Here is a 22,319-nt window from a genome sequence, read left to right as displayed (position 1 = left end):
TGAAATTCAAAAAGAGCAAGGCTAACGCAGCCTAAAAAAGCTTTAGGGAGGTACATATGAACTGGAGGTGAGCAGGTGCTGCAGAAAAATATCGAGCCAAAGAGATGTCAGGTGAAGCCATTTTTATATTCCTCTAGGAGGAATTGTTTCAAATAATTTCATGGCTGCCTGTCACTCTGAAGCAGATTCTGTTCTTTCCTATATAAATGATATTCCGACTGCTACATGCCTTTTTCCTTTGTTCAAGATCATTTTGAAAGGATAATTTTTCAACAAAATGATCTCAACTAGGAAGTTGCAAGGAGGAGGTTAGGAAAATTTATTCAGGCAGGCATTTTAATCAAAGAGGTATTTGTTAGAAATACAGTTAAAAGTGTAGTTGGCCAAGTCATACAAATAGTAACTTTTTTTCCCTTTGAGCTCTAGCCCAAGGCTTTGGAAATGAGTTATGAATGTAAATAAATACAAATCAACAGGAGTTCTGTTTTTATTTTTTCACTCGGAATTTCTGTACAATTTGAGAGCAACTTGCTGCAAGTTCAGCAGATGATTAAGTTTAACCTTGATCTTGAGCCAGCAAGATTGGCTTACTTTCTATCAGCAAGGGATGTAAATTTACTTGGACACATTTTAATTGGCATTTATGCAACATGTACACACAGATGCTGAATTCATTGAGAAATCCTGAGTGCCATCTGTTTAACTAACTTTGCCCTCTATTAAAGTACATGATAAAATGAGACTGGAAATCTTTGGCTTGCTCTTATATTTATCTTACACTATACGGCATTTCCAAAGACCACCTTATTAGTGTTATACTCTGTTAGATAGTAATGATTACTAGAATAACCTAAAAATATACTTTATTTTCTCTTTCCCTTTATAAGACTCTTTAAGACAGTTTTTCTTCTACTCTTTCCCTTAGTAAAAAGATTATGAAGTAGCTTTTTTAAGTGAAAAAATATGTATTTTTGTAGTTTAAGGTAATTTTCTTAGTAAAACCACTGAGATTGCTGTATATATATAGAATTATAAGTACTTTTTATCAAACTTATCTTCATAATAAATTTAATGTTTCTAAATTTTAAATGATTTTTAAAATAATCACTTTTATTGCCCCTGTAAAGTTTGACATACAAGCAAACTTTTTAAGATCAGTCCTCTCTTCCACATATAATCAAAATGCTAGATTGGACCCAGTTCCAAATGAAAGAGCTATTTGCCTTCCCTGAAAGATTTCGGGTAGGCAACAACAATATCCCATCATATCTACATATACAGAACTTGAAGGAAGAGCTGAAATTATTATAAAAATTAATAGGGGGGCTTCCCTGGTGGCACAGTGGTTGAGAGTCCGCCTGCCGATGCAGGGGACGTGGATTCGTGCCTCGGTCCAGGAAGATCCCACATGCCGCAGAGCAGCTGGGCCTGTGAGCTATGGCCGCTGAGCCTGCGCATCCGGAGCCTGTGCTCCGCAATGGGAGAGGCCACAACAGTGAGAGGCCCACGTACCGCAAAAAAAAAAAAAAAAATTAATGGGGAGGTGTTCCTCTTTAATCATGCAGTACCTTAATACACATTTGAAAAAAATCCAAAATATACATTGATTCATTGATGAGGTGTTAAGATTGGAATCAAATTACAACCATACTTTCCTGATATATTAAGTCTTTTACTTAAAAAAACCCCACTCAAACCCTCAAATTGTTTTTCATACATTTTCCTATTAAACTAAAGTAAGTATGCAGTCTTAGGAGAGCTGTCACTTTTTATAGCTGTCATGATGACAGAATGAACCATTTATTTTATCAGTATAGGCCTTATATCTCTGTGACAGGTGGAGATTATGATGACATTGTCTTCAACCTAAATTCATGAGCCTAAGAATGAAATTCCTAAGCTTGAAGGTTTTCAAAACTGAAAGTAAACTATCAGATATAGTACCAAATTTTTAAATGGTTGTTATAGGAATGGGTCTAGTTAATTTCTTCATGTGGTTAATGCTTATTACAGTGATATTACTTAGTATATTAATATAATTCTCTCTTTATTGTTGGGTTTCTGGGACTGAGCTAGCAAGAAAACTAAAAAATAAGCAACCCCTCCCCAGTGAACCACCTTGAGCAAATCCTGTGACTGACAAGGACTTTCAATTAAAGCCCCAGTTAAAGCTGCTTCAGAAATACTCTAAATTCCATCTCAAATTCAAAAAAAAATTTTTTTTTTTGCAATTAGAAGCTCGTTGTTATCTTTGGATACTGTTCTAGTTGTCAGTAGATAATGATAGTCTAATTGGAAGTCAATGGGCTTTCTTAATCTCTTTGGGTTGTAATAGCATTAAACCTTGCTGAACTCAGTTTTCCCATCTGTAAAATGCAGCAGACGTGGGCTAAAAAGATCACTAAGTTTCTTTTAATTAAAACATTCTATAATTCAAAACAATAAACATATGAAATAAGATCACAGAGTATAGAGTGGGCTGCTTATCCTTTATCTCTCTCCTGCCTCCAAAGTATAAAACTTTAAAACATTTCACTATTAGGGAAATGCAAATCAAAACTACAATGAGATAACATCTCACACGAGTCAGAATGGCCATCATCAAAAAATCTAGAAACAATAAATGCTGGAGAGGGTGTGGAGAAAACGGAACACTCCTGCACTGCTGGTGGGAATGTGAATTGGTACAGCCACTATGGAGAACAGTATGGAGGTTCCTTAAAAAACTACAAATAGAACTACCATATGACCCAGCAATCCCACTACTGGGCATATACCCTGAGAAAACCATAATTCAAAAAGAGTCATGTACCAAAATGTTCATTGCAGCTCTACTTACAATAGCCCGGAGATGGAAACAACCTAAGTGCCCATCAACAGATGAATGGATAAAGAAGATGTGGCACATATATACAATGGAATATTACTCAGCCGTAAAAAGAAATGAAATTGATCTATTTGTAATGAGGTGGATAGACCTAGAGTCTGTCATACAGAGTGAAGTAAGTCAGAAAGAGAGAGAAAAATACCGTATGCTAACACATATATATGGAATTTAAGAAGAAAAAAAAAATGTCATGAAGAACCTAGGGGTAAGACAGGAATAAAGACACAGACCTACTGGAGAACGGACTTGAGGATATGGGGGGGGCGGGAAGGGTAAGCTGTGACAAAGCGAGAGAGAGGCATGGACATATATACACTACCAAACGTAAGGTAGATAGCTAGTGGGAAGCAGCCGCATAGCACAGGGAGATCAGCTGGGTGCTTTGTGACCGCCTTCATGGGTGGGATAGGGAGGGTGGGAGGGAGGGAGACGCAAGAGGGAAGAGATATGGGAACATATGTATATGTATAACTGATTCACTTTGTTATAAAGCAGAAACTAACACACCATTGTAAAGCAATTATACCCCAATAAAGGTGTTAAAAAATTAAAAAAAAACATTTCACTAAATCCTTCTCTGTTGAATTCAGTTGAAAATCTATTAGAATTTTTCCTTTGCATTTAAGATGAAGCAGAGTTATCTATTGAAAATCCACATCCATTTCCAGCAACATCGTTGGATCTTGAGCATATCATGCTAAGTGAGACAAGTCAGACAGAAAAAGACAAGTACTGTGTGATATCACTTATATGTAAAATCTAAAAAAGTCCAATTCATAAAAAACAGAGTAAGATTCTGGTTACCAGGGGTTGGGGGGTAGGGGATAAAATTGATGTTGTTTAATGGTACAAACTTGCAATGAGCAGTAAATAAGCCATATTGATGTAATGCACAGTATAATGAATAGAGACAACAATGTTGTACTATAATTATGTAATGTGAAATATGGCTACCTTGGCAGTCATATTACAATATATTAAATGTATCAAAGTAGCATGTTGTACACCTTAAATTTACACAATGTTATATGTCAATATATTCAATAAAAAAATTAAAGAATTCCACAGAGGGAAAAAAAAAAGAAAATCCACATTCAACTTCTATTTATTTGTAGCTTCTGACTAAAATTAAATCTTTTAGTGCATAATTATCTCTTACACCTCCAGCCTATAAAACTTTTACTTCATATACTAACCTTAACTGATTAAACTACTCACACTGTCTATGTTCGTTTCAAATTCCTTTATGTACAGACTTCCAGTCTTTGAGGCCTAAGTTAAGAAGTGGGAAATGGGGTAGCAGTATGAAATGCAGTAGGAGCTGAAGAAGGAAGTGGGAAGGGAGGGTTGGCTGAGGAGTTCCCCTGGAGTCAAGTCCAACAGAGGGTTTCAACATTGGCAGCATCATAGATGGAGACAGTTTTTCAAAGGCTCCCAGTAGTAGAAACTCAAATGTTTGTTGACTGAAATAAAATAAAAAATGAATAAACAAAAAGGTAGGCAATCAGTTAGGTGGAGTTGGAAGATGAAGAGCAGGTAGCATTATTTTGTAAAGTCTGTTTGTAGGCTTGTATTATCACACTTCATGGTGAATACATGGCTAAAAGTTAGAGTTGCTTCAAAAAATATTTCAGTTTTGCACATGTCAATCCCAAACTCCCTAACTTGATGATAACCTGGAAGATTAAGGTATAAATTTCTTTTTTATGGTAAAGATGATAAACTATCACTTATATTAAGTCATTTAAATTAGAGGACTGTTCATGGATTAAAATATTACAAACAGCTTCAAAATACGGAAGGTGCTTCCTCTAAATGTTTTCAGTAGTTCATTTTCTAGCCACTAGGGTACAAAATCAAAAACCTGCAAGAAATTTGTTTATTTGGTTTTTTTGATGTTTTTACTTTTATTTTTTATTTTGCTACCAACACTGAATTTATGTGACCATGTAATGCAGTTAGGCTATTTTAATTGCCAATCTTGACTTTGAGCCAGCTCTTATCCTTGTTAGAAATGTGGTAATATGTTTATTTCAAGTGTTACTTAGATCAATTAATTATGGTTGTAGTAGCTGTCAGTTATTTACAGTATTTGGGAGTAAAATCATGTCTCTTGTGTCACTTATCATATTGCAGCATGCTTATTTCATCTTTTTCTATATTTAATTACCTTTTTCAATATGTCTATGATTCCCTCAAATTCTGGAACACTGTATAATTACTGGTTGTGTTTTTTCTTTTCTGGTTATGATGCTTTGAAATGCCTTTCTTTGATTCTTTTGTTTCTAAGCAAAGAGGAATAGTGTGATTTTTATTATTTAAATGTTAATAGTTTGATTAGTAAAGACAATAAAGTTAGTAATTCTTAAAATGTTATACTTTCCATCAGAAATGTTAAACCTAGCTGATTTTTCCTTATATGAAATGTTGGTCATGACCTTTATTTTTTTTGAAGTTAAAGAAGAAATTGGTATGCATAACTCAAGTAAAGACTTTTCTCTCTAGTTCTGCCCTTGAGAACACAAAAGAAAAAATTAATTTAATTTAGCACATCATTTGTTTAGTGACATTGGAACATTTAATGATGTATATCACAGATTATTATATGTTCACATAAACTTCTCTTTTTAAACAGTGAATTTGAAAATGTTTAACCAAATAAAATAGCAAGTAAAAATATTATTGAGAGTAGGAACAATGTGATTTTTTTAAAGTTTATTTATTTTTTTATTAATTTTTATAGGAGTATAGTTGCATTACAATGTTGTGTTAGTTTCTTGCTGTACAGCAAAGTGAATCAGTCATACGTATACATATATCCACTCTTTTTTAGATTTCCTTCCCATTTAACAATGTGTTTTAAATTTCATTATTTTCCTGCCTTTTGGTATTTAGGTCAAAGGGCTATTTGACGTTTGCCATGCTTTTTTTTTTTTTTTTTAACATTTTTATTGGAGTATAATTGCTTTACAATGGTGTGTTAGTTTCTGCTTTATAACAAAGTAAATCAGTTATACATATACATATATCCCCATATCTCTTCCCTCTTGCGTCTCCCTCCCTCCCACCCTCCCTATCCCACCCCTCTAGGTGGTCACAAAGCACCGAGCTGCCAGGCTTTTTTTTTTTTTTTTTTTTTTTTTTTTTTTGCGGTACGCGGGCCTCTCACTGCTGTGGCCTCTCCCGTTGCGGAGCACAGGCTCCGGACGCGCAGGCTCAGCGGCCACGGCTCACGGGCCCAGCCGGTCCACGGCATATGGGATCCTCCCAGACCGGGGCTCGAACCCACGTCCCCTAGCATCAGCAGGCGGACTCTCAACCACTGCGCCACCAGGGAAGCCCCATGCTTTTTTTAAACTAGTAAATAATCCTTTACTTGACTTAGCTTTTTGTTCATGAAGACCTTGTGATTCCTCTATGATGTCTGCAAGTTCTGAACTTCATCTCTATTAAATTATAGGTCATTGTCAGTTAAAAATAATCATGCATTTAAAGTGGACCTTTTATATACTAGCCTAAGATATCTGTTAAAAGAGTCAAGAAAGCATATTTAGAGCTAGAAAAATTTATAATTTATCAGGATAAGGTACTCTTGCATCATTGTTGATAAAGAAAATATTCCTGTTTTGAAAATAAATGTGAATTTCAGCTGTGTAGATTTTTAATGAAATTGAGCTCTTTGAGACTGAATATACATGATTAAGGATAGTAACACCAAATTAACTTAGCATTAAGTTCACTTTAAAAATCTTGATTTTACAGTGTGAAAAAATGTTGATTTTTGTCCATAAAAATTTATAATATTGATTTTAGGCATCAAAGTTTTATGAGTATTTAAAATTATTATGTCAGCAATTGTGCCTTATTTTGTCAATTGAATTATTATAAATTTCAACTTAGAAGGTTATACACTATTAATAATCAGTTTTTGTATATCCTTCCAGTAGTTGATAAAGGATACATGATTAAAATTGATAGCTAAAGTTGTCATTCTTTGTTTAGTTTTTATTGTAACTCTTAAAGAAGTGCTGATGATTGAGAGAGAACTTGTATTACATATATGTCAGGGAGCCTAGCAAATATTTAGAAAACAGACAAAAGTTTTGTGATCATCAGAGATTTTATTGACTAGCTATAAACTACTTGGTTAAAAAAATAGTAACAACTTTTAGCACTTAGAAAATAAAAAAGATTTTAAAATAGAAAAGCAGAAGTTACAGCTGCTCCTTGTGGGAAAAAAAAAACCTTATACATTTGTTTAATTTACAAGAAATGTTGCTGTTCCAACTGGGGTCTGTTAAAGAAGAAAAGTAATCCCAAGCTTGCCAGCATTGCAGAGAAACTGAGAGGTTTCTTTGTATTTATTTGAGCTCCTTAAAAGTAGCTAATGGTTTTATAGTTCTTTAAGTTGGTTGTAGAGTATTTTAAAGAACTGGTCAGCTAACCTGGTCCCAAGAGCCATTTGTTCCTCATTATAAGCAGAGGTCTTAAAATCTCCAGAGGAGCATTTGGCCCTCTTCACCCATGAGATCAGGTTTTTGCTTATTTGATTCCCATTTTGACTACTGATCATTTAAAATTGTACCTTGATCTATTGGGTCATAGATAATTTACTCAACCCAGTGAACATAATAATTACGTTTGGTTTGGATTGTTTAACTTCAAATTCTACAATTAAGCATATAAACCATGTTAGCATCAGCTTAAGTTTATGAAATTTAACCAAATTTTGTTCAAGGAAGATAATTCATGTGTATTCATGAGGTTCTGTACATGCTTTAGGTCGTAGCTCCCATCGTAATAGAGATGAGTTGCTAACTTCTTTAATGCTGGTGACTAGATTAGTGGGTGTGAGGGCTTAGCCATTTTAGAGCAAGTGGTCTTCAAACCAAAATACCTGTACATTTCAAAGGTGTATGGGGTATGGTTGTTTTACATTTTCCAGATTCTCACTATCCCTATATATATCATTTCTAAAACTGAGGTACCTGAAAATGTCTTTGCTTGTGGATTCCCCTTAGGTTTTTATATTGATAGAGCAATAATTATTTTTATTGCATTGTTTTATCACGTTCAGTATTTGTTTCTTTTTCATCTGATACTTCCTTAGGAGGCACACATTTTATATTATGTAAAACACTGAGGGTTATTGGTAAAGATAGCAATGGTTAATAAGAATTACAAAATGATTTGCTTTTCTACCAGTTTAATCCCTAGTACCTTAAGGCAAGGCTTGTTAGCGTGACTCCAGCTATCAGCAAAAAGAGGTCTTAAACTTTGTCTGCCAAAGAGTTGAGGGCTGAGTGAACTCTCCCAAGGGCTGTGTAGTTTGTTAGGAAAAGGCAGCTCACACAGCTACACAATTGCATGTTTGTTATATTCCTTGGAGATTGAAAGCTCTGTTAGGTACTTGGCATTATTATTCTGAAGCCCCGGACAGCCCAGTGATAGGGGAAGACACGAGGTATTAACAGATCTGAAACTTATTATGTTGGGGAATAGTAACAGTGATTTAGGGCAGATTGTCACCAATTAAAGACTCCTTTGTTTAGTTGATATGTCTGTGTGTGTGTGTGTGTGTGTGTGTGTGTGTGTGTGTGTGTGTGTGTGCTATTTAGACTTAGTTTCTTCCTGTCACTTAAATATTCCTTTCATTGGGGGTTAGGGGGAGATGTTTATAATGGGCAATATTAATTATGCTGCACTAAGATACATTAGGGAGAATAGTTTGGTTGGGTTTCTTTTTCGGTTTTGTTTTTGTTTTTAAATCCAATAGCTATTTTCTTGGGCTCTTCCCGATTACTGGAGAGGTTTTAACGAGATCATTTTAAACTGTGAGGATTTTTCTCCCTTGAGACTGTTGCCATTAGACCCCCATAAAATCTGAAAACTGCTTTTAGGCCTTCTCCTGTTTAGCTGCTGGCATGGAGCTTGAGAAGATAAAGAAACACCTGGGACTTTGTTTTTGTTTTTTAACAACCACCTTTGTTTCCCAGTAAATATTTTAATTAGAAAACATTCTAGTCTTTCTCAGGCACTTCAAAAAATGCCTATGAAAACAAAGTATGAAAAATAGTTGTTTCAAGATCAGTCCTACTGTGTCCAGTCACTCATTTGTACAACCTTGAATCCATTTATTTAGTGCCTGACTTCAGGTCCTCATTTGTACAACCTTGAATCCTTTTAGCGCCTGACTTCAGGTCCTCATTTGTACAACCTTGAATCCTTTTATTTAGCGCCTGACTTCAGGTCCTCATTTGTACAACCTTGAATCCATTTATTTAGCGCCTGACTTCAGGTCCTCATCTGTACAACCTTGAATCCTTTTAGCGCCCGACTGCAGGTCGTCATTTGTACAACCTTGAATCCTTTTATTTAGCGCCTGACTTCAGGTCCTCATTTGTACAACCTTGAATCCTTTTAGCGCCTGACTTCAGGTCCTCATTTGTACAAACTTGAATCCTTTTATTTAGCGCCTGACTTCAGGTCCTCATTTGTACAACCTTGAATCCTTTTAGCGCCCGACTGCAGGTCGTCATTTGTACAACCTTGAATCCTTTTATTTAGCGCCTGACTTCAGGTCCTCGTTCGTACAACCTTGAATCCTTTTATTTAGCGCCTGACTTCAGGTCCTCGTTTGTACAACCTTGAATCTTTTTATTTAGCGCCTGACTTCAGGTCCTCATTTGCAATTGGGGGTGGCGGTGGAAGTGGGGGAGGTTGCACTTAGATTGTATAAGTTTATGGTTTTAGAAGCTGTAGTAATACAGGCCTATTTTACGCATTATTTTAGAGGCAAGGAATGACGACTCCACATTTCAGTTCGAAATGACAGTGAAAGCTGGATGCATTTTGAAATGGCACAGAAGTGGAGTTCTCTTATAAACTGCCAAGGAGACAAACTCAGGTCTGAATATCTATCTATCACCTAAAAAGCCACTAGGGTTTAGTGCTAAAAATGTAGGCTCTGGTATCCCACTGAATCCAGGTCCAAACCTGAATCCAGGGTTATCACTTAACTAGCTACATACAATATAGCTATAGGAGCTGGGGAAATTTATGTACCCTCCCATATGTCAGTTTACCGCTAGACCTGAATTCCCCTGCAGGGCAGCCCCAGTTGGAGGAGTCAACATTATTCCCTTGATCTATTTTGCATGTTAAACCTTTGTCTAAAGTTTCAGTTGAACGAGGCATTCTGTGACAAAAGAGAAAAAAAGAAAGAAAGAAAGAAAAAACCCAAATAAGTGCCTTGAAAGCATAGATCAACTATGTCTTGTTTATCTTATTAGCCACCACCTCCTAGTACAATAGTACTTTTATTGAATGAATGAACAAATGAGTGAATCACAAGTAAATCCTCAATAGTTTCATGATGCAGCATTTTCCCAGGGAATTTTACTATGCTTTAGAGATTTTGGAAACTTCTGACAAATGTGAATTTTCTGACTATTCTAATTATGTAATAACATTTATTATGCTATTGATTCTTTTATACATAAATAGTAAATTAAGCTTAATTGATGGCAGTCCGGAAAAATGCCCTAATGTTTTGAGTTGTCTTATTCTCTGAACAAAATGACTAAGTGAGTTTTTATTAATTTGCTGCAACGTATGGATATCAAAACAATATTTCAGTTATTAGTAATCATATATATATCATATACATCACACATATACAGACAGGCATAATCACATATTTGTATATATACCTATATAATCAAAATCAGTTAGTTTTGTGTCAGATTTTCAGTCAGTTAAAAATGATATGCATCAAACAAAATTAAACTTTGTCATCCTAATAGTTATAATATAATTAATCAAGAGATATGAGTGAGCAGTTGAGATTTGGAGTGTAGTAGCATAAAGGTCTAAACAGGTAAATGTGAGTCCTGTGTTAAATACTAAGGGGCAGAATTTGAAACCATAGCATTTTTAATCAATAAAACAATTTTCATATTATTCTTCTCCCAAATTATCAACTTTTACATATGTACACATAATTTGATAATATGGGTTTCTTATTTTTCTATTCTCCTCATGGGAGGATTTGTCTGTATATTATCTCTCTGTCCTCTTATCCCTTAAAAATGGCACGTTCAGTTCTTCAAATCAGAAACCTGGGGTATCACTGTTGACATCTTTCTCTCTTTCAGCTTCAACCCCTCAAGAAGTTGTTTTGATTTTTACCCCCAGGGTATACCTCTCCTTTCCCTTTTGTACCAAATCCAGTGTCATTATAATAGTATAAAAATAATCATCATTTTTCCCCTTAATTACTACAATAGCCTTCTAATTGGTCTCTCCACTTCAGTTCTTATTTCCCTCTTCATTTCATTCACAGAGCCACTAAAATGAATATTTAAATAGGATAATTCCAGCTCTGCTTAAAAACCACAGAAGTGGCTTCTCATGGGAATTAAAATAAAAGCTGACCCTTTATCATGACCGCTGTGCGCAGCAGATCTGGCCTCTCCTTCCCCTGACAATCTCATGGTGCACCAGTGTCAACCTGTCCCACTAACCAGAGTCTGAGTCTCTTAAAGTTTTTTTCTTCAACCTGGATTATTTCCTATGCCTGCAATACACTTCCATAGGATAAGTTCTATTCATTTTTCAGGATTTAGTTGAACTGTTATTTAAATTATGTCCTTCATTAGTTTCTCACACAGCAATCCTGTCCTTTCCTTCATGTCATGTATCACGATTGTAGCTGTGTATCTATGCATGTGTTTATTTGACTATTATCTGTCTCCTCCCCATACCTTGCACACCATGAATGTAGGACTTGAGCTGATGTTAGCGCTATTTCAGATATAATACCCAGCATTCAGAAGGTGTATTGTAAATATTTATGTTCTGAATGCCCACTATGTCTTGGGCATTATTCTAGGCACTGGATACAGAGTGACAAAAACAAACTTCTCGTTCTCATGGAGCTGACATTTGAATACAAAAAGCCAGACAATAAATAGATAAGTATATTCCTTTGATCAAGGAATATATATATATATATATATATTTCTATTTAGCAGGGCGCTAAATAGAAAGTTGGATGTTATAAAAGAAAGAACACGTCTCTCTTGCCCTAGTCAGGGTCCCATACCTCAGATAGTCTCATTGTATCTGTGTTTTTTTAACCCTGCCAGGCTACTCCTGAATATGACTTTTGCTCTGGCACTTAGAAACCCTCATCAATGGCATTCTTTGTCCTCCTTTCCATTTGTACTGGCAGCTGAGAAATTTGGCAATTCCTCACATAGTGACTAATAGTAATACTTCTTTGCAGATGTAATGCACATATAAATGGCAAGTCCTGTACAAACACTAAATAATTAGTCTTCATAATAACCCTAGCAAGATGGAGTGTAAAATTTTCTGTTCTGTATGGAAATAACTGAGCCATTGTGAGTATACCTATTAAAATCATAGCATAGTGGTGGGATACATGGGGTGATTCTAAAATCCCTAACTTGTGTTTTTTGACTCCTAAATAAACATTATCTACAAATAATACTCTATCAAATGGTGTTTTACAAAAGCTGCATTCTTCATTAATAAATCCATTTAATTTATAGATGAAAGTGTATACAAATCAAACATCTAGTAAGCTACTGACATCTTTAAGTGAGAACATATGACTTTAGCAACCTGACTAACTTTGGGAGTTCATTTTTTATGATCTACCAGATTGCAAGTCTGCTGAATATTAACTATTTAAATGTTGATCCTTATTGAGGTACACCTTTCTCTGGAATGCATCATAGGTTTTAACGTAAATCTAGCATGCCAAACTTCACCCCTTTGTCTTGATGACTTGGTGCCAGTGTAATACACTCTAGGGTACATCTTGTAGCACACATGATTCCTGAAGTGAAATAATGAAACCAGGAAACATTGACAGCAGAGAGCTGTGAGGGCTTTTCCTAGGAAGTGTCACTATGTTGTCCATGTTTCTGCAAAATGGGAATGTGGTTTAAGCTTGGACCCAACCTGGAAGTAATTCTAATCACTAAAAGAGCAAGGATGGCTTTCCCCCATTGCTGCTGCCCAGCAGAACACAGAGGCATGCAACTGTGTTTAAGCATGTTCCTCCATGATATGTTGTTTAAAACAAAACCCAATAAATAGCTATTAATTACTTTCATTTTGGTAATAACTTATCTTTCTATTTGCAGGGCTTTGTATTCAATGCTAGTTAAGATTGAGTGATGTTTGACATCCATCCATACTATATCACTTTTTCAGAATGTATAATTTTTTTAAAAAAAAGTACTGCTTTCCTAGGGTAGAGCATAGGTGGTTTGTGAATCTTGAAAAGCTGCAGTAGTTGAGAAAATAAGTGCTTTTACTAGCATACTTTCTTCCAGGATCTTAACCAAAGTATAATTTAAGGTTTCAAAATAAAGTTGCATGCTACAAAAAACACAAGTGGAAGATGACATAATTATTGAAGAGCATTCATAGATCTTTTCAGTGTCAAATTTTAAAAAGTAAATATGTACCCTTTAGGGAATGATCATGACTAAATCATAACTTTATACAGAATTGATGTGTGCATGCATCATTTTAAATATCAAATGCCTTAGCTTTAGAATATGATGCTATAAAATAGATAATACTTCATGAAAGATTATTTTATACATTATCATTTTAGTTTTTTTTTTTAATGGGTTAAAATATCTTTCTGGACATTCATCCCTTTGGTTGGAATGCTTTTAAACATTTGGAATTATGATTTTATTTTAAGAAATGTTAAGGAGTTTTGAAAAACATTTTACGCCAGATAACACTTTGCTCTTCTGGGTAACGCTGTGAGCTTAAAAAGTAAGAATGCAAATAGTTATGCCTTTATGATATGCTTCCTTGGCTGGCTCCTAAAGCATATATCTTAATACAAAATAACCTGCAATAAACCCTATTGTATTACCATTTCCTGACAAGGTGAAGATTAATGTTGTTTCTTGACCTACCTCTCCACTGATGTAAACTGTGCTGCAAGGGAAATACAAATGTTATAGCACGGGTGCCAAGCACCCAAGTATGTGCTCAGTACAGATGTGTTAAATGAAAGAATAATAGCTATTTTAAAATGAAATACAACTTACTTATGTTAAGTAGACATTTAGATAACGAACTAAAAGTATCAAAGAAGTGAGTAATACAATCTCTGCTAGTTAAAGACAATAGAAGTGATTAGTGATTTTGAAAGCAGTTGAAGTGGTACATTGTAACCGAGGCAGGCTGTCTCTGAGCATCCTTAAAGCTGTTGCCTTTGGGAATACACTTCCTCATTTATTTTCTCCTCAAATATGTCCCATTTTTAAGGGTTTCATTCATTTTTTTCCCTTCCCCTGTCAACTGCTTACTACTATTTGCTGCAAGGCTTCATTGATAAAAGTTATCTTTTCAAGTAGAAAAATAAATTCCCAGGACTGCATATTCTCTTCCTCTGTTTTTCCCAAGATACCCATTAAAATTCTAATTAAAATGCCCATATTTAATTAAGATGCTTTTTATTGTGCAGCTTTTTTAGTCGTTTTGTTGTTAAAATAGAAGAATCATAATAAAAGCACGACATATGTAATCTGAATGATGATTTCTAATTCTCAGTATGCCACTGAAAATCTTCAGTGGCCTCTTCCAAACGTGGAAAAATCTGAGAAGATACAAGAATACACAATATATTCAAAGGTAGCCATTTGAGTGTCAAGAGGGAAATTTCTCACTCAACTTCGGTTCTACTGGAAAGAGGCTGAAGTATTAATTATATCATAATAGCCATACATTTAGAATTGTGCATACAATGTTAAGATCAGATGGGTGGGCAAGTTGATGGAAAAGTGTCCTTGGTGGACTCTGCTCCTGTCTTTACAAATTCCGCATTCGTAAAATGAAACTAATAAAGTCACTTTTTCATAGTCTTGTTTTGAGGATTAAATGAGTGGATACTTGGCATGGTTCCTTACATAGTAAATGTTCAATAATCGTCAGCCATTGCTAACATTATTATTATATTGCTAACAATATCATTATTCTTATTTATGTGATGAGCTCCTCTCCTCCTGAGGAGCCTTAGATTATTAATTTCTAAAAGAAAAAGTTCGGGTCCCACATCTCCTAGGCCCCTGACTGCACCAAGATTCTGTGATTCAGGAAGCCAGAGTATTATAGTTCACATATGTTCACCACATGATTAGGGAACAAAATTAATTTTGGGAACATTTGAGCCTCACCAAAATGGGGCAGTCCTGAGATTGCAGTGCATTGATGTACAATCCCTGGTGAGTCAAACCTTCTGCAGTAAGGGAGTGGATTTGTTGGAAATACAAAAGATTAGGAAAATTGCATTTTATGGTAAAATGGTGACATGGTAAAAAATTTTAAAAAGAGCATTGCCTTGGAAATCAGGATACTGATGTTTTCTTCTAGTCTGTTCCTGACAAATAACACAGGCTAGTGACAAAGCTGGGACTCAGTTGCCTCTATTTGTGGGATGGATTAGATGTTGTCAAAGACTCCTGCCCTTTCTATAATTTTATGTTTCATTCAGTTCTAAAATTTCCCACAATGCTTTTAAAGAGTGTGTTACAAATATTAAAATCTCCATAATATTTGAAAGTTTCCATTTAACGTATTTTTTCACTTTGTCCCTTGTCTTTTCAATATTACCCAAATAGGTTGCAAAGTCAGCACTGAATTTTAGAATCCTTTTCTGAAAGCAAATTTACTTATTCTGAGAACTGTATTAAAATTGATGTATGGTTTTTCAGAAAGACAAATGATTATATGTTTTGTTTTAAAGGATAAACTTTAGTTGGCCATTTTTTTAGACCAAAAACTTCAGGAGATTCAGATTCAATGAAGCTTATGTTTTTTTTTTCTAATTGAACAGAATGAAAAAAAAGTGAAAAGCAGTTGAGCCAGATTACATGCACCAACCTGTAAACATAAAACAATTACATAAATATGGAAGAAATATGATATTAGGATGAACTGTGGTTTAACAACCTTTTTAGGTGGTGTCTACTTGGATACATTATATATGTTATCAAATTAATATTAAATCTTTTCAAAAGTTAGTTCCATATTTTAGAATTTCATACTATTCAAATCAAGAAACATTTGAGAATATACACTTTGATTAGTAGACGTGTTACAGAAGAAAAGGAGAGATTTTCTTTTAAAGGATCTGTGTTTGAGATTATTTATGGATACCATTGTTTTTTTCTGCAAGATGCTGCCAGTCATTTGAATTCAATTTTTATTTTAATTTCTTAAATATACATATGAATTTAAAAAATTGGATAGTTTAACCAGAAGTTCATATCATTTTATAATGTGACACATACTATTTTTTCCCCAAAAGGAAATGTTCAAGGCAAGTAAGAAAAAAAGTTGCTTTTATAGAAGAGAAAAAAATCTTAAATTCATAACTTTATGCAAGGTTGCCTGTCGCCATAAGCAATGCTAGAGTTCTGTGTTTCACAGCTGCAAAAATAATTACATGAGCATTATCTAAGCAGCAATCTTTAATGGATTACATTTTGTTAGCTTTTCATTATATACTGTAAAAACCCAAATAACATAATAAATGGAAAAGAAAAAAAAAAACCTTGATTTATCTGACTTAGACCTTTGATATTTTTGAAAGACATTTTATTCTTCATTGGTTTATATGAGATATCTCAATTTGTAAATAAGATATAGTGTTACCAAGTTGGTTTTAAGCTCACCAAACAGAACAGTGGTGCAAATTATTTATTTTAATTTGAAAAGTATTTCACTTCTGCATGTTTTGAGGGTGTTAAAAATTTTCAGAGGTGTTATCTTAGATTAATAATGTGATCTAGCAAAAGCACATACTGTTTGTTGAGGTCAGTTCATTTGCTTTTTCTATAAACCTCACATTTTATTTGTGGTGTATTCTTAATACCTAATAGTAGTGTAAATTCATAAATAGTGGAAGTCTTCGTACTCTGTTCTTTTATAATGTGCTAACAGTAGCTGCAGTTTTCAGTTCAGCAAGGCTTATCTTTGTGTCTGTGTATTTTATTAGTAAGTAGTGTGTCTATGGAGTTAGACTTACAACAGTGTGGTGTGATCGTATCTCCTTTGCTTTTTCCTTTTACTGTTCTTTCCAAAAATGAGGACAGACATCTCCTGTTTGAAGCGGTATTTTCCAAGTGTTAATACTGTCATATTGTGCCCAAGTTGTTGTAATATGTAGATTAAAAAGTGGTTTTGTTGAGTGGATATTAAGGCTTACTCAGATGTATGCACACACTTAGCTGGCATAGAGGAAGGAAAAGTGGAGAATTGTAAGAGAAAAGTATAGTATTTTGTAAGTCTCTAAGCTTATTTGGGGTTTTGAAACCAAAATTTAAGGGTGACTTTTGAAATCGTAAGTTTTTTCTTCATTGTAGTACTTCATCCATGACAGTATTTTTAAATGCCATTGAAATGGAAAGACATTCATTCCAGTACAAAATTGTAGTATCAAATATTTAATTCAATAGATTTTTAAAGATAAATATTTATCACTTCGAATCTGTGCACTTAACATACCAATGAGCATATTAAGTATCAAATTAGATTACTAAAATTGTTCACCTTTTATTACACACTGGGGGAAAATGGGGTGGGAGAAAGGTAACTAACATTTTTAGATTTTTGTATTGAAGTGTGTATTTCCATTCCTGCTTTGTAAATATGGAAACAGAGGTATTAAGTAATGTGTTCGAGATTACCTACCTCGTAAACAACAGAGCTGTGATTTAAGGCTAATTGATGCCAAATAATTCATGATTTCTTGGTGTTAACAAAATACTGAAGACAATTATACTGTATTAACTATTTTCGAAATACATGTTTGATTTATTTTCTACATTTTATTCCAATAATCGCAAAGTGAATAATACTGGTTCACAGTATGTTAGTATTATATTACTATCCAGTTCGGATTATAGTAATGAATTGTTTCCTCCTCTAAAAAATTATGTTTAATAATATAAATGGGGTTAATAATATCTCTTATTCTGAGCAGGTTTGAGATTTAAATGAAGTAATGTGTACTCCTCACCAAATCCACAAAAAATAGAAAGTACAGAACATACAAAGTGACATGGTTGGTAGCAATGCTGTCATCATCACTGGTGCCTTTTAACACTGCCCCTCACTCAGTGATAATGGAAAAACAGACAGTGTTTTGAATTTAGTCACTTTGCAAGTATGTCTAAAGTTTTTGTAATGGACATATTTAAATTATAGTGACTATATACTGTTATACCCTAGTTTGAAATATCTTTAAAATACCTCAGTCAAATGCATGCTTGGAAGTGTATATATATATATATATATATATATATATTTTTTTTTTGTGGTACGCGGGCCTCTCACTGCTGTAACCTCTCCCGTTGCGGAGCACAGGCTCCGGACGCGCAGGCCCAGCGGCCATGGCTCACGGGCCCAGCCGCTCCGCAGCATGTGGGATCTTTCTGCACCGGGGCACGAACACGCGTCCCCTGCATCGGCAGGCGGACTCTCAACCACTGCGCCACCAAGGAAGCCCTATTTTTACTTTTAATATTTTTGCTTGTATGCATGTGTAATCCATTTAATAACAGAAAGCATCATCCCAACGTGTCATGTAAGTAAAAGGAGGGTTTGGTTATATTCATTAGCACATGGATGAGAAACTGTAGGCAGTAGACAGAGAAGTGCAGGTTAGAGTTAAGCCAAATGCTAACTGTGAGGGCACTAGGCAGCAAAAAACACTTGCCCACTGGCCTGTGAAGAATATCAAATTATCCCTGTCGTGTGCTTAAGGCCAGATATCATTATTAAATTGCATATGTCTGTAAGTAGATATAGATTTTCCAAGATGTACTGAGATAGCTGTTAGTAGTCGTTTACTATAATAAATGTCTCCTTCGCTGAAGTTCAGAGATAAGGACTGTATATTTCACCGTTGAGTGTAATGATTTAATCTTGTGCCTGCAGTACTACGGGATGACTTCAGACAAAACCCTTCCGATGTCATGGTGGCTGTGGGAGAGCCTGCAGTGATGGAATGCCAGCCTCCACGAGGCCATCCGGAGCCCACCATTTCGTGGAGAAAAGATGGCTCTCCGCTGGATGATAAAGATGAAAGAATAACTGTAAGTATTTAAGCCAGCGGTGGGGGACATTTAGAAATCCAACTGTGTATATCTTCACGAAAGAAAAAGAGAAAAAAGTAGGTGCTTTCAAATACAGGATTGCATTAACTCCCATTTTCAATTCTTCTTTTAAAATAAATATATTTCAGTTCTCCTTGTGTTGACATAAAAATAAGTGAGGAAAATGCATGTTGTTTAGTTTGCTATTCAGTACAAGAAGACTTTAATTTCTATGTCAATGTCTTAGAGTTAACACTTTTGTGTATGACATAATTATTTGCATCACTCAGGGCATATCACATTTCTAGATGGTATAGTAAAAAAATTATAAATAGAATTCAGAAATACAGTATATTTCCAGAAGGAAATCCCTTCAGAATTTTTATCTCTTTCTCCTTTTTAAATTGATTTTCTGTTCTGTAGAGTTTGATATCATTTCTGAAAAATCAAATCTCATTCTGAATGATGGTTAATGATGGATTGATCTCATTCCAGAATAAAATAGTGTGACTAGATTACTGGATTTCAAATTTCTGCTGTGATGTGAGTAGAGAAGTATGCTGTCTGTAGTAAGTAATGATGCGTTTTCTTCTGACAGCAGCGATTCTATGAGGCTTCTTTGCTTTTTCTATCTTGTAAGGTGTTAACTAAAGTACCTAAGTAAACCAGCTCTCATTGATTCTATGATTGTACAACATTCCCCTTTTCCGTTTTCTTTGTTCTGCACATACTGTCTATCTATTGTGAATTTATGAGCCAAGATTTAATGTTTCCCAGGAGAATGTGTGTGTAAGGCAAAGGTCACTGCTAAAGTTGTAGAAGAACAAAATTATAACACAGACCACATAATCCTAATAAATGCTTGCACTGTTTCTGAATAACCAGCTAGCAGGTTAGCATGAAAATTAAATAGTGAGAAAAAAAAAAAAGAGAGAGAAGGTTGTGGTGGACAGGGATTTAGAGACCTTGAAAGAAAATCAAGCATTTTTCCTGCATTGATCCGAATTAGAATGAGTCTGTCAAATGATTAATTCTAGGAATTGGAGTGAGAAGGACCTAGCTGTACTTTTAGGAGATGCTGACGAGCCACATAGCAAAGTGAACTATATTTGGAAATATTGACTTGGGGAAATAGAGTTAAGGGAGCAGAGGAGTAGAGATTCTGGGACCAAATGCTTCTCCTGTTAGTGATAACAGATTCCTTTTAGACTTATGCACAATTAAGATAATATTTTCCCCTTTAGAAACTATTTTAAGTCGTTTGATGACCATTATCTGTAATTTACATTTTCCTACCCTAATAATTCAAACTCACTGAAACCATTATTATCCATCTCCTCCCTCATGTCTTTCCCGATTACCTATTTGTGTTTAATACAAATTAATGATAAAATTCTCAGCATTGGAGATGCAGCATTAAACAAAAATCAGTGAATGCCCTTCTGGAGTTTATATTCTGTGGTTAATTATACAGATAAAACCAAAATAGATAGTATAACATATAGTATATTAGACTATAATAAGTCCTGTAAAAAGTAATGAAGTGATAGATTAATAAAGATTGGGGTAGAATTCCAATTTTAAATAGAAATGACCAGAAATGCTCCACATAAAGATGTGAAAAAATTAAGGGAAGGAACTAGATAGGTATCTGGATAAAGAGTGTTCACACAAAATAGTAAGTTCAAAGACCCTAAGGCAGGGTGTACCTCTACCATTCAAAAAATAAAAACAGGCAGAATGGTCAGTGTGGATGGAGCAGAGTAGCAGAGTGAGCAAGGGGAGATTTGCTGGAGATAGCATCGGGGGTGACAGCTAGCCAGACGGTATTCAGCCACAAGAAAGAACAAAACAATGACATCTGGAGCAACATGGATGGACCTACGGACTGTCATACTCAGTGAAGTGAGTCAGACAGAGAAGGACAAATATCGTATGATACCGCCTACGTGTGGAATCTAAAAGAATGGTACAAGTGAACTTATTTACAAAACAGAAATAGAGTCACAGATGTAGAAAACAATCTTATGGTTACCGGGGGGAAAGGTGGGGAGGGAGAAATTGGGAGATTGGGATTGACATATGCACACTACTATGTATGAAATAGATAACTTATAAGGACCTACTGTATAGCACAGGGAACACTACTCAATACTCTGTAATGACCTATATGGGAAAAGAGTCTAAAAAAGAGTGGATATGTGTAAATGTATAACTGATTCACTGTGCTGTGCAGAAGAAACTAACACAACATTGTAAATCAACTGTACTCCAATAAAAATTTTTTTAAAAACCCAAAACTAGCCAGACTGTCTAGGACCTAGTAAACATTGTAAATAGTTTGGCTTTTCCTCGAAGCAAGGTGTAAAGCATCAGAGTTTTCTCAGCAGAGTCCTCCATGCTCTGCAGTACACAGTGAAGGGCGATAATAGCTGACGTGGAGAGCACAGTGGGAGTTTTTGCAGTAATCCAGGCAAAGGGGAAATGGTGGTTTGGACCACTCTCTTAGGAGGTAGTTTGAAGAGGAGAGGTTATATTCTGGATCTGCTGTGAAGCAATTGCAGACAGAATTTGCTAAGAGATTGGATGTGGCTTGTGAGAAAAAGAGAAGGATTACCTTAATCCATTGGTCTGAGCAACTGAAAAGGTCGAGATGCCATTAATTGTAAAAAGGGAAGATTTGGGATGGGAAGTATCAGGAACTCAGTTTTAGACACTGTAATTTTGAAATTCTTATTAGATATCCAAGTATAAGTGTCAAATAGGCAGTTGGAAACATGAGTCAGAAATTGAGAGTTGAGGTTGAGGCTGGAGAAAAATTTGAGTTGTGGTAGACATAACAAGTACTCATTACCATACAGTCCTCCCTTCCTTCTGGGCAGATGAAACACTTCCCAGCTTCCTTGCCACAGGGCAATTTCACTGGTTCAGCTTCATGAGCCATGAGTGAAAATTAAAGACGTTAAATACTAGTGGGTGAGCTTCCAGCGCTCTCTCTCTTTATCAGGTGGCAACCAAGGAGGACACATGTTCCAGGATACCCAAAGAGCCTGGGTTCCTGAGTTAGGTGTAGTAGAACTTTCCACCCCATACCTCTGTCTTCCCATGGTGGACATGTAGAATGAATGAGAAATTTTTGTTGTATTAAATCATAGAGAATTTCCTAGCACAGACTAATGTAGCCTATCTTAATGAATATGGGAGTCATCAGCATGGACATATTATTTAAAAACAGGAGACTGAAATCACCAAGGGAGTGATTATACATAGAA

The 22,319-nt window shown here is 35.1% G+C and overlaps 1 protein-coding gene across 1 annotated transcript in view; it reads left to right on the top strand.

Moving 5' to 3' along the window:
* ROBO1 (roundabout guidance receptor 1) overlaps nucleotides 1-22,319 on the top strand; it is a gene marked incomplete at its 5' end in the record, with an annotated part of 763,721 nt that overhangs the window by 607,503 nt on the left and 133,899 nt on the right. Inside the window, one exon of the mRNA XM_082840323.1 lies at nucleotides 18,890-19,047. Within this exon, the coding sequence (XP_082696449.1) occupies nucleotides 18,890-19,047 (158 nt within the window). The remainder of the gene's footprint in view (nucleotides 1-18,889; nucleotides 19,048-22,319) is intronic.

Source organism: Leucopleurus acutus, assembly GCF_964270905.1.
Source record: "Leucopleurus acutus genome assembly, chromosome: 5".
Classification (NCBI taxonomy): Eukaryota; Metazoa; Chordata; class Mammalia; order Artiodactyla; family Delphinidae; genus Leucopleurus; species Leucopleurus acutus.
Note: the sequence above shows the minus strand (reverse complement) of the source record. Positions and strands in the feature narration are given on the sequence as shown.